The sequence below is a fragment of the Sinocyclocheilus rhinocerous genome, unplaced genomic scaffold, assembly GCF_001515625.1.
Source record: "Sinocyclocheilus rhinocerous isolate Xijiao unplaced genomic scaffold, SAMN03320098_v1.1 scaffold955, whole genome shotgun sequence".
NCBI lineage: Eukaryota > Metazoa > Chordata > Actinopteri > Cypriniformes > Cyprinidae > Sinocyclocheilus > Sinocyclocheilus rhinocerous.
Genome location: NW_015646369.1, coordinates 502,702 through 517,261, shown reverse-complemented (window position 1 = coordinate 517,261; position 14,560 = coordinate 502,702). Strand labels below are relative to the sequence as shown.

The following is a 14,560-nucleotide window of genomic DNA, read 5'->3' as shown; positions in this document are numbered from 1 at the left end:
ACGGCCGCTGTCGCTCGTGTCGCCGGAAATCGCCAGCTCTCCATTGAAATTAATGGGATTGTGTCGCTTTGCTGTTGCGTGTCGCTTGTAGTGCGAACGGGGCTTCAGTCACTTAATATTAACTTCTTGTTTATTGAATTGTATTGTATTAAATCAGTATCACGTTTACAAACTCCTTTAAAAATCATTAAAAGCTGTCACTTAGTTCATCGATCTCACATTTATAATCAACGAAGCTCTCTACACTGCGCAATGAATCTCTTATTTACACCCGGTCTACACTTTGCTTATGAAAGGATTCGTGAGATATGTCTGTGATACATTACTCAACGCTGCAAAAACACGTAGAAACCTTTGAAGCTCCCCTGAGCGCAATCACAAATATGAAGATGATCGGGTCAGTCGCACTGGTGCTCCTAAAAAGATTTTCACATTTTCAAATGCGACTGAAATGGTCGCACTGTAGAGCCCTGCTATGGTGTCCCATGTACCTGTATAGAGTGCAAGAGTCTGTTTCCATATGTAAAAATCCATTCAAAAATTTATTTTTAATAATAACCTATAAAACTTTAAAGACAGACCTACTGTGAGCTGCAAGGTTGCTTTTTTTTGCATTTGGCTTTTTTTTAATAATCACAAAAGACATAATACAGTCAGTCTTCAAAAATTCTCAAACTAAAATTTATATAAAATGCATATTTTGCAATAAATGATTGTCTCTTTAGACATACTTAACATCAATAGATTTTGTATTTATGCTTCATTTTAAATTGTATTGTTGTTTGCAACACACCACGTGATTATACTGTAGTTTCTTCCCCACACTAAATCTTGTACCTTTGCTTTTTTTGTTTGATTTTTAGGCTACGTCCACACGAAGCCAGAGCTTTCCCTATCTGATCTTTTTTTTCCCCTCGTCTCAAGAAATATCTGCGTCCACACGAAACCACGAAACCGACACAAAACTGGAGTCTATAGTCTGTTCCATCGGACAACAGGCAAGTCTTGGGTTGAGAAATATTAGCAGTGCGAGACCTCGCGGTCCCGGGGGTCTGTAGCGCATTCGCTCTCTTCAGGAATGTCCTGCAGATCTGTAGAAGAAGAAGAGAATAAGAAAAATGAAGTAAAAGAATTATGAAAAATTAAAGCATATTTAGATATTAAACAGAGATGAGGCAGTTTTAAGTTCAGATGCTTTGGAATTTTACCAAATGATCTAGATGAAATGAATTGCTTCTTGACAATATCATTTATATCTGGAAAGTGTACTGTAAAGTTATCTAAGGCTACCTTCACACGAAGCCAGAGCTTTCCCTATCCAATCTTTTTTTTCTCCTCGTCTCAAGAAATATCTGCGTCCACACGAAACCGACACAAAACGATGTAGTATACATGCCAGACCAGAATGTGGCGCTGTAATTCTGCCACGTAGATACACTAAAAACGGAGAAGAAGACTTGGACTATGCGCATAAACCTTGCGCGCGGTATACAAACGAACATGGAACAATACATTTATTAATCTGGGTTAATGTTAGTTAATAAAAAGACAATTGTTCAGTGTTTGTTCATGTTTTTGTTACTGTTACGTGACGTAGCGGTGTCTGACTAGGGGCGAGACGTGGGCTGATTATTATAACGATATTTTCGTTTCAGAAAATATACGGATTCTCTGTCCACACGAAAACGCAAGGGTGGCGTTTTCAGATTTATTCACTCTGGGACCCGGTTTAAAAAAATATCGGTTTCACTCTCCCAAAACGCCGGATCCGTCTGGACGAAACGCCTATACGATACAAAATGTATGCGTATACAGCTAAACGCGTCTCTGTGTGGACGGGGCCTTAAAATACTTGCTTCAAATGAAAGTTTGTTATGTTGTTATTCACCTCGTAGCCAGTTGGTTTGGTTCACTGCTTATAACTCTTTAACTGTGACTTTTTAAAAATCCGAATGGGAATAACAGTTCCAGAATCAATGCTGCTGAAAAAGTGGTCAAAAACCCTTGGACAGCATTTTGTCTATTGTAGTTTACTTCAACTAGGAAATGCAAAAAGGATCCAAAAAAAAAAAAAAAAAAAAAAACCCAATAATTTTTATCACTCTCCCAAAACGCCGGATCCGTCTGGACGAAACGCCTATACGATACAAAATGTATGCGTATACAGCTAAACGCGTCTCTGTGTGGACGGGGCCTTAAAATACTTGCTTCAAATGAAAGTTTGTTATGTTGTTATTCACCTCGTAGCCAGTTGGTTTGGTTCACTGCTTATAACTCTTTAACTGTGACTTTTTAAAAATCCGAATGGGAATAACAGTTCCAGAATCAATGCTGCTGAAAAAGTGGTCAAAAACCCTTGGACAGCATTTTGTCTATTGTAGTTTACTTCAACTAGGAAATGCAAAAAGGATCAAAAAAAAAAAAAAAAAAAAGATCCAACTGTTGAATTTTATATTGATATGCCAGTTGTGGCATTGCTTGGCAATCGTAAGCAACACTCACTTAGTCACACAGTATCTACAGTACACTGGAGGATCAGACTCACCTTATAATCAACTGAGGAACTACTTCAACACGGCTTGGAAGTGGACTGAATCTATTAAAAAGCCAAGCTATGTTTTGATACTTTAGCTGACAGAGAGAGGATTGCGAGTGTAAGGAAACAATTTTGCCCAGCAAAGACATATAGCTGAAAACAATAACAATAAGCTTAGATACTGTTGCATCCATTTTTGCTTGAATTTCCCCTAGGCATCTGTCTGTCTGTCTGTCTGCCCATCTCTATGCGCAGGGCTCTAATTGAGGTTATTGCCTCCTTTGAGGGTCTTCCTGTACGGAAGACTGAAACCACGAGACGCATAATTTCATTTAGCAATTTGCATTTCAAATGAAGCCTTTCATTTGCATTTCTCATTTATTAACCTCCTGCTCTCAACTCTCTCTGTAGCTAATTATTTTCTCTGAGAAATTATTAAACCAGGTTACACTGACTCTCTCCTGAACCTGCTTTAACAGCAAAACGCATACAGACTGACTCATAAATAATCATGCACAAAGAAATACTGATACTGTAAGCAATATTTCAATTTCAACAGCTAAACTGTGTGGCATGAACCATGTGAGTGTAAAATGAGGTCTGAACAGCACTTACCTATACTGTGAAACTGCCATCGACTGTTGATTTTCTCAGGTAGAAGTTGCAGAATTTTCTGAAAGGAAAAATAAGGACACGCCGTGATCACATTCAACTAATAGCATAACATTCAAGAGCTCAATGTCAGTCATTTTTCACTTCATATATAGTTTACACCAATGATAGTAAAGTGGTACAAAAAAAAAAAAAGCCCATGCCAAGTTTCTGTCTCAGGTTTCTCCTTCAATGTAAGTCTATGCTTTTATTTTTCACCAGGCCACAACACAAACACTGATCACAGAGAAGCAAAGTAAACCTTTTATTCATCATTCAGGTTATGCCACCCACTAGGGGTGTGTGATATGTATCGTCTACACTATCGCAATTGTTGTTTAAACAATGTGGAAGCTGACATTATCAAGTACGTCGCTCACTTTGCAAAAAACAAACAAAGACAAATCTTGAGATTGAACACTTTCACTTCTTTATGTGGCCTAATAGAATGCAGTTAGAATGACAAAATTCAATATATGGGGCCAAAAAGCCTAGGCCTATATGGGCTTTTGTCTTATACTTATATCTTAAGATATAGTTAAGTAACATCACTTGAGCAAGTGTGCCATTTTCCTAAATATGTATGCAAATGTGATACAGATTTTTTTACAACAGTTCAATAAACAGAAAGTTAATATTGCGAGTTACATTTTAGACTTAATTTTTGCTTGGTTTTTGTCATTGCAAATAGTTCTGAACAAAGGCACAGCAGAACTGTTGTGCTTCTCAGAACAACACACAGCAGTGTTTTGTCTCTGAATTAATGAATGAATGAGTTTTTGAACAAACTGGGTGAATGGATTACTCAGTGACTCAATGATTAAGACCTGCCACCACCTACTGCTGGTTTTAATTTAATATTGAACGTATTGTTAATGTATTATCTTTAAAACATTAATCTCATAGTATTATTTATGCAGTTGTAGTGTAAATGCATCTAAATGCTGGTTTACAGTATGTGCAGCATCTGTAGCACTTCTGCAGTGCAACGGATTTTGTTGATACTTATTTCATTTGATTGGGAACAGCCTACAGTATCTCATATATAGATGTTATTGATTTAATGCAAACATTTGGTTTAAAAGATGATGCATAAATTTAATACGGTTCGAAAATAAAAAGTCCTTATAAAGGAAAAATGTCCTTGGAAATCAATTTAAGGTAGCAAATTTCACAGCTTAAAGAAAAAGTTAATTTATGCCACTGCTGTAAACTGACAAACGCACCGAATATAAAGAATGTGAAAATCAGCTGTTCACGACAGGCCATAAACCAGCCAAGATACCAGCACAAAAACACACTCTGCAAAATAGCTTCTAATTATTATTACCAACAAAAACAGAGAAAATACTGTTTTTTGACAATACTGCAACACCCACATTTTTGGGGAGTCTGGGAAGACAAAGGTTCCACCTACATGCTATTTATTTGAAACGGTCAGCAGAGAAAGATCAACACGCTCCAGCTGTTGAGCCAACTGTGACCTTACTACCACAAGACCCTTTTGACACCATATCATTAGCCTCTATTCACAGACAGTTAGATGTGTCCCTGGTGAGTGATACATACAGAGACAAGTGGGTTAAGATTCACTCTAATGGACAACGGTAATGTCATCAGTGGCAGTGCATTATGAGTAATGCCATTATAAGACACTCAACCAAAGAACAGCAACATGGGATCAAGTCTGTCACCGCAAACACACGTCCACAACTCAAAGAGTGGCATCCGTGACACTCTACAAGAAGAGGACACCATAATGTCACCATAATCTCACGTGCTACGCGACAGCCGTCACTCATCGTGTCATTCTCATTTACTTCCTGTGTTGATGTGGAACGTGATGACACATGAGTATGAGAGCATTCAAGCACCTCCGTATTGATCTTCAGCGTGTGGAAGGACAGCTCTGGATTACAGCCTGTCATTGTCGTGAGGAAACTGACAAATAACTGGAGCTGATATCCAGTGGCGGGATCTGTTTAAGCCTGCACGCTCGGGGATCGCAGAAGAAGGCTGAGGTTTCGGTAATGCTTCTTGCAGCGGTAACGGAAAGCGCTCCCCTGCCGGGCTGCAGCAGTGTCTGGGACGGCGGATTTGAGAAGGGTGGCGTGGAGTTTGCGAGCCGCTGCCAGTTGCCAGAGTCTGTGCTAATCTGCCGCAGCTCTCCAAGCATAAGAATGAAGCATTATCGCAGGCTTTTCTGCATCGCCGTTATCCACACTCGCCGTGCTTACCACATGGTGAGCATGACTGAGAATACACCAGCCGTGGAGTGATGGGCCTGAACCCCCAGGAATTTACAGCTCCCACATGCCACGCAACTTCTGAAGAAGAAACACCCGGACACTGCAACACCTGAGAAGTACACCAAAATGTGACACCACCATCCTGTCTGCAGTTCCAGTAGCACCAAGAACAGACTCAATGAAGTGCTGTTGGAGATGATGTACAGTGGTGGCCAAAATGATTAGAAAACTAGTATTTTCACTAGAGCTCGACCGATATGGGTTTTTTGGGGGCCGATAACGATACTGATATTAGGGAGTAAAAAAAGACCGATATCGATATATCTGCCGATATTCTTTGTGTATATTATAGTACAGTACCAGTCAAAAGTTTGGACACTTTCCCATTCGTGTGTCTAAACTTTTGACTGGTACTATATATAGAATACAGTATAAACATAAACAGAATATATATACATAAACACATTTTTTCCAATGATCACTCAAATGTGGTGATCAAACTTCAACTTTATTTCAATTCAATTCCATTCAACTTTATTTCACTTCGGAACATTCATTCACAGATTTGTGCTACTGTCTTCACAAACAGACGAAACTTACTAGAGAATTGTGAAGTGTGACATGCTATACCTCTGTAAATAAATACAATTTAAATTCACATCTCGCGCACTTTAATGGCCTTTGAATGTAACGTGTACGTTCCCTTCGAACTGGAATCATGCCGGAATATCATGTGAAGTCCACTTTGCAAGACACTTACAGTCGAATAAGACAACGCTTGAATGCTGCTGCCTGAACAAGAGACCTCCTTACTGAAGTGAAAGTGTTAGCTGGTGTCACTATTTCGTGAACGCAGCAGCGGATCTCCACCAAATTCGGGGGATACCTTCAGCTCGAGGAGCCCTCTGGAACGCCACCCTCCGTGAGTCTGTAGCCCCCCGGGATCGCCAGATCGGTCAGCATCCGACTGCAAATTTAACCGCCCGTAACTCCCGGACCCCGGGGGCTATCAATGGTGGTGGTGGTCTCATTCGAAAGGGGGCCTCGAGACGTACACTTGATTCGGTTCCTCGAGCTGAAGGGATTCCCCGAATTTGGTGCAGATCCGCCGCACCTTTACGGAGATATGGCCGTTCAAAGTTTTAATGGTATTCCATACACTTAAGCTTTAAAGCGTTTCATCCAGGTCGCCAGTAGCAAACAATGGAGCGCGCTCTGCTGGACAAACTACGCAATTACACCATTTACAAGCATTTTATCTGCGTTTTATGTTCTGTAAAAAAAAAATTCATATCGTTGGCATATCGGCGGCATATTCGCCGATACCGATATATCTGCGACAGGCTCATATCGGCCGATAAAATCGGCGAAACGATATATTGGTCGGGCTCTAATTTTCACCAGCTAAAAAATGGTTTTAAGTCAGTTATTTCTGGCCAACACTGTATTTTGGCCAACACTGTATTTTTGTAGGCCAAAACCCAAATTGAATTTGTAGGCCAAAACCCAAAGCAAATTTTGTACTTTAGGACTATCAGATACATTGTCTCAAAATCTTTTTTTTTTTTGAACGGGTTTTTGGTTAAATGTCTGAAATAAAGTGCTTAAGCTCAAAATATTTTAATTTTTTATTCTATGACAAAATTCTTCAGTAAAACCCCATTGTGATTTTTTGCGAACTTCCAGGTTGGCCAACAAAAATATGTCATCACTGCAGCGCTCAACATAGTATCCGCTGATATGAGGCTGCTTTCAGACGCTCCTGTGCATATTTCTTTGTGCTCCGAGAATCGTCAATGGTTTCGATTTACGCTGATTGCTGTAGCCAATCACAGGCATGTCTGTTAAGTGCATGAACACAATGGTCAATCAGAGGGGTTTCTGTACACTGGAGGATGCTCTCATTATTACCAACAGTGTAAATACAATGTAAATGAGAGACTCATTATTCAGTGTGTTTTTTAAAACGAATCCCAAGCGTATCATGTTGACATCAACATGAAACATTAGCATATTGCCTGCCCACTTGTTGGTCTTTTTGTTGGTCTGAATGAAAATGCAAATTCATTCTTTGCCACTAGGTGCCACTTTTGGAACGGTAAAAATAGCTATTTGCCCGGTAACGGCTGTACACAAAGCAGCACTGTGCTTTATCAGGCATTACAGGCATGATGAAATGGAAATGAAATCGACCAATCGGACCAATCACCGCAGATTAGCGTCACGCAAAGGATGGGTTTGGAAAAATGAATCTTTGAGCGAATCGTTTAGGAGTCCTTGAGCAAATAATGTAAAAATAAATGCATATTATAAGACAATGAAAGTGTTTTTTGAACTTGCATGCATGTGAACATGTTGTTGGGGACTCCCAAAACCAAAATATTAACCTTTCATAACCCATAATAGGGGCACTTTAATAGTTTGGGCTCTGCTGTTAATTTTTACCTCTAGTAATTATGTATCAAGTAAGTGGGTTTTCTGTATAGTTTATAGCATTTGAAAAAAAAAATCACTTAAAAAACATAAAAAACACCTTTTAAAATATATATATATTTTTTGTCATACATGATTTGGATCAGTACATTTTCATTTTTCAGTGACCTGTTTATGACCAACTAGTTGTGTAAACACACACAACCCACAGACCTGCTGAATTTCGATAAGGTTTAGTTTTATATATCCCAACCAAGTGCACAGAAATCAAAGATGGGTTGTAAGTTCAAGTAAGTCAAAGTCCATCAATATAAAACATGAAACTTAATGGCATGGAAAAGGCAGTCATATGATACAAGGACCAGCAAGTACTCTGAAAAACAACCAGAAAGGTCAGAGGTCACAGTCTGTAAGCACATGCTTTGTACATGATGTTCAATCTCACAATTTTATGATAAGAATTTAGCCCTCAAGGCACAGCATATGAATGAAACACTGCAAATGCACTGCTGTAGAGAAAACCCTCAAGCCTCAACAAGAAATACATATGTTAGAGATAATGGAAGATAGCATCTGATATTCTTAATCATCTTCTTCTTCTTCATATAACTGATATTATTTTAAAGAGAATAATGGTTACTTTAGGAGTTTGTCTTCTGGGTTTGAAATCAACATCGAGTCAATGTCACACGGAGCCATGCAGAAACCCAGGTCACAGGTGTCCGTTTGCATGGCCTGGATTCTGACAGACCAATAGGCTTTCAAACAATGACACACTGACATGGTTGTGTGTAACAAACACTTAAGCGGTGAGATATTTATGGAGAAGTTTTGCTACCAGATGTACTACCAAATATAAAATTCTTACAAAGCATTACATAATGTGATGTATATAACATTGAGTGCATTTAACTTTTAATTTTGTTACAAAACAAAACAAAATATATTTTGCATAATGAAAACCACCCTCAATTCTCATTTTAAATTAATAATAATGAGGAAAAATGTGTCCTGACAGGATGACTATAATTACTGTAATATATGCAGCGCATTTTACCACTTTTAAGGTGTTTGTATTTTTTTATTTATGCATCATGTAAGTGTTTGTTGTATTTCTTTAATTTATGCTAATTTTAAATAAAATAAAATAAAGGAAAGAATGTGTCCAGGCAGGATGACTATCATTACCGAAATAATGTACTACATTTTAGCAAATCAAATTCCATTCAGAAATCAGTCTAACAACTTGCTGAATCTAAATGTTTACTGAATTAATATCTGACTCGCTTGCTGGCAGGATGTTTATGTGAAAACGAGTAGGTAACAATATACATTAAAACAAGAGTTTTATTGTTAAAATATGTAAAAAAAAAAAAATCACTGGCATGTAAATCACGTATAAAAAATACATGGTCCAGTATTAGTTATTTCAGAATGATGTACTGTGGAGTCTCATATTTTCTTTCTTAGAATGTGTCTGTTTATAACGTGAAATGAAATCAACACTGGTCAATCTTACATGGCAAAAACCATAGATCTAGAAGTCGATATCTATGAGTTCAATAAACATAACAGGACCAAAAAAGTTCAAGCAATTGACATTTGCCTAGTTATGATGGTACCGGCAACTGAATGATCTGAATGACTTAATGGTTTAATATTTTGGATAATGTGCCAATAAAAACCTACAGTATGAATAAATAGCATACTGAAGATCAACCGATGATAAAGCAACATCTTGTTTAAAAAGAACCAACATTTTAGAAAACATAGTTGCAATACCTAGACACTCCAGAAGAGGGAAGCAACTAAATACAAATCACTCCAATTCAACAAACGTTTCAATATTTGCACCACTCCAAAACAGAGACTGTCAGAAAGAGAGACATGGGAATAGAGGAACAGGACGTGGCAGTATTTCTCAATCACCAACTGAAAACAGTATATCGACAAAATACTAAGGCCATAATGTCACATTTTGCCAACCACTGTCACACATTCAAGCATTTTTTTGTCAAGTCCCTGCTGTTATCGTATCTATTACTTTTTCATCAAATCACAAAACAAATGCAAACAAATATATCCCAACTCCTGAGGCATTTTGGTTTATTTAAATTAAATTTGAAATGAAATTTAATTAAAACAAATAAACAAACAAATAAATACATAAGTTAGTTATATTAGGTTAGTTAATAATGGGGGCTTAGGGAAAAAATGCCACCACAATGAACAAACGAACCAAATTTAAGATAAATGGTAAAAAAAGAAATGTGGAAATTAATAATAATTGTTGATTTTACTGCTCTCATTGCATCAGATATGCCTTTGTATGCTTTTTATTTCTTTTTCTTTTTTTTTTTCAGTGTTTAGCATCATAGTTCATTAGTTCATTTGGGATAGTTCACCCAAAAATGAAAATATGATGTTTAGCTGCTTACCCCCAGGGCATCCAAGATGTAGGTGACTTTGTTTCTTCAGTAGAACACAAACAAAGATTTTTAACTCAAACCGTTGCAGTCTGTCAGTCATATAATGAAGTGAATGGGAATCACGGCTTTGAGAGTAAAAAAAACATACACAAACAAAACCAAATTAAACCCTGCGGCTCGTGATGATACATTGATGTGTAAAGACACGAAACGATCGGTCTGTGCAAGAAACTGAACAGTATTTATATAGTTTTTTTACCTCTGATTTACCGCAATGTCCGAACTGTCCTGAGCGCGTCCTGAGCGCGTTCTCAACAGCCGGCGCGTGACGCGTCTTCTTCTTCTTCTTGCTTTATGGCGGATCGCAGACTTATAAGTGCATTACCGCCACATATCTCTCAAATTGACCATTGACACTCTATCTACAATCTCAATTAGGAGTGTCAATGGTTGAAAGAGACTGTGCGAACTGCATTACGCTTTGCGCCTTTTTGTGCGTAAACGGCCAGATGCATACAAAATAATGTCATCATGTCTTTTTGCGCTTGAATGGCTTAAAGTCACTTGAATGTTTAAATTGGCAAGACTTAAAAGCATGTGCAAATGATACATTCCTCATTCATAGATACATTCATCGCGTTATAAGCGCGGAACCTGCGGGAATGAGAATTCAGGTCCTGCTCTGTCTCCTCCACTAATTCCTGTGAGTGGCATCATTATGATGTCAGTGAGAAGCTGCAGCCGTGGCGGGGATGATTTTTTGGTGTGGCAGCCCACCACCGTAGAATGCATGACGTTTCCGGTGATATTAAAGTCTGCCGTCTCACTAATGAGGACATACTGTAAATACATGAACAACATCTCCAGAACTGCTCTGAACGTTTTTATTTGATCTGGCTTATTATTCGTGATTTGCATTTGTTCTGCCCTGTGTCTTGCAGTTTTATTTGTGACCTTGTCTTTGTTTTTAATTTTGTCTGTGGTTACTCACTTTGTACGGCACACTGGTCAACGGTAGTTGTGTTTAGTTGTGCTTTATAAATAAATTGAAAATTTAAAACTATCCTCATATCACACAGAAATGTAAAGGTATTCACGGCAACCCGTCAGAATAAAAGTTCAGTTTAACTTGAAGACATTGTAGCAGAAATATATTACTGTTGTTCAGTAGAATATACATAATAGGCTACTACTACTAATAAAATTATTAAAACCTTATTTTTAAGGAATAATCATACAATATCTCTTCAATGTTTTAATTGTAATATTAAATCCTCTTTATTTTCCAAAAAGTAAAATGTGTTTAATTTTCATTAATTAAAAGATAAATTAAATGAATGCCTTAAAAATGTACAGTAAATACACAAAGAATTTCTGAGCGGAAAAAAATCATAAGGCTATTGTAAGAATACATGAAACTTGTTTTTATGTTTTCAAATAATTAGACATGCTAAAACACAGAATTTGGTAACAATAAAACATAGGGTTGGAAAAAATTTAACATTTCATAGGGCCCTAAACATGTATTTTGTGTTAAACTTTTAATAAATTGCTGTTAAATTGTTTAAATTTCATGATTTGAATTAATTAGCCATGTTTTTTGATTAATACAATTTAATCTAACCATTAAAAAGGAGTCCAGAAAAATTAAAACAGAATAAAACGGGGAAAAAACGATGATTGATTGATTGAAGTATTTGACATAAGAGACAACAAAGATTAGGTTGATTAGAGCGACTGGATGTTTCATCAGGCGGTTAGAGCTCTCCCAGACGACAAGACAATTTTGCTCCCTAAGTGAAATTGACCTAAGAAAATAAAAAATTAAAGGGGGAAAAAAAAAAAAAAAAAAAAAAAAAAAAAAAAAATTCATTTCCAGGGTGAAATATTGCTGCTTAATGACCCTGGTATCCATAAGTGATACTTGGCTTTTGATTGCTGATCCATGAAATTATTCCCTTTATAATCATGGGATTATTCCCCCTTACACGACTGAGGGGGAAGTCGTGGCCTAATGGTTAGAGTCGGACTCGTAACCCAAAGGTTGCGGGTTCGAGTCTCGTACCGGCAGGGATTGTAGGTGGGGGGAGTGAATGTACAGCCCTCTCTCCCACCTTCAATACCACGACTGAGGTGCCCTTGAGCAAGACGTGTGTTCACGGTGTGTGTGTGTTCACTGCTGTGTGTGTGCACTTTGGATGGAATTAAATGCAGAGCACTAATGTCACTTCACTTTTTACACAATCCAGACATAATCTCCAGATCAGCAGATCACATGGACAATTTATCCAAACAGTAAAAAGATCTCATTCAATTAACTGTGCATAACCAATATGGGTGACATCACAACCACCACTGTGCTAATGCTATTAAAGGGGTCATATGATGCGATTTCAAGTTTTCCTTTCTCTTTGGAGTGTTACAAGCTCTTGGTGCATAAAGAAGATAATGCACTGGGTCAGCTGGCCAATCAGAGCAGACTGCGCTTGTCAAAGGAGGGGGCTTTGTTGAAAACTATGTGTTTGAGAGAGGCGGGGCATAGATGACCTACAATAATGTACAGTATTTGAAAAATAATGTGTTTTTTGAACATTAAAGCATGTCAACATATCCTGTTACACCAAATACACAAAATAATGATCTTTAAAATATCATCATATGACCCCTTTAAAATGCACGTCCTTAATATATTTTAATAATGTAGTAACAAATTTTCATAAAAGCAACAAGGCACTCAAGGGTGTAATCCTTTAGCCATCAAAATACAGCACAGCGCTTAAATACCACAAACCCAAAATATCAAAATCCAACACAACAGAGGAGAGCACCAAAAAACTGAGAGCCTGCAAAAAACTCCCAGTCAGACAGGTGGATGTTTTTTTCTTTTTTCTTTTTGAGAATCACAGGGTTACTTAAGGTCATTTAGATTGACAAGCAGATAGGAAGTGAGTGATGAGAGGTAATGAGAGATTACAGCTCCTTGTTCTCTTATTTATGACCTTTTTGCTCCATTTGCATACTAATGAGCCTAAATTGACATCACTGATGGCCAATCGGCTCTGCTCACGAGAAAACAGGCACAAGTACAAATGGATTGCTCACTAGAAAACCCTTTTCGTACTCTAATAATATTTGGTACAGGAGTTATCATATTAACACGCTCTCATCGTATTAAGGCTGTGCTGATTCAATCATATATTGATAGATTATGTCTCTCATGATACCGCACCAATACTTCAGACTTTTGTGAGCATTCATATCACCTATCAACATGTTTCAGGCTACGTGCACACAGTGTTGGGGACTAACAACCAGACCATCTCAAGTAAAATACTGTGCAGCTTGGTTTTCAGTCTAAGTCGGTCTAAATTCACTCAACTGAACACATTATTGGTGCACAATTGATCTAAGCCAAGCAAGTTATAGAGTGTGGCTGCAACTCTCTTTCATAACCTAACTGTTTATGAACATAACCATATTTAACATTCAACCACACAACCGTATTCTGCAGGGAAGTCAGAAGTGCTTCCATGAGGCTCCACACCAGATAAAAGTAGAAGAACATGTCCATCAGCAAAGGGCCCCTTATTCACTGGAGACTCAGCAGTCAGCAAAAAAGCCAAGCTGAGGGACAGCACTGGGCCAGGGTCAGAGCAGTCAGATGGGCTTCAGGAAGGAGGCACAGGACATTAGATTAGTGATTCAGGGATCAGAGATCTGATGATGCTGTGGAGTGACTGACAAAAGGGCCTGAGACAGGTCAGGCAATCCGACAATTTTCTCACAGATGCTCTACAACAAACATTCTCCTCAAAGCAAGAGATCACATATAGGTCATTCTCTGTGCGCTCTGCAACATGTGTTTCAGTAGATTAAAATAAGACTTGTTAAAAGGATAGTTCACCCAAAAATTTTAATTCTCATTAATTACTCACCCTCATGTCGTTCTAAACCCGTAAGACCTCCGTTCATCTTCGGAACACAAATTAAGATATTTTTGATGAATTCTGAGAGCTCTCTGACCCTCCCATAGACAGCAATGTAATTACCACGATCAAGGTCCAGAAACGTAGCAAGGAGATCTGTAAAATAATCCATGTGACATCAGGGGTTCAACCGCAATATTACGAAACTACGAGAATACTGTGCACAAATGAATGGGTTTGGAACGACATGAGGGAGAGTAATTAATGACAGAATTTTCATTTTTGGGTGAACTAACCCTTTAAAGGGGTCATATGATGTTGCTAAAAAGAACATTA

The 14,560-nt window shown here is 37.9% G+C and overlaps 1 protein-coding gene across 1 annotated transcript in view; it reads right to left on the bottom strand.

Annotated features, from left to right (window-relative positions):
* The window catches only part of ralgapa2 (Ral GTPase activating protein catalytic subunit alpha 2), a 190,668-nt gene that overhangs the window by 108,277 nt on the left and 67,831 nt on the right, over positions 1-14,560 (bottom strand). The window contains 1 exon segment of the mRNA XM_016511733.1: positions 3,152-3,209. Within this exon segment, the coding sequence (XP_016367219.1) occupies positions 3,152-3,209 (58 nt within the window).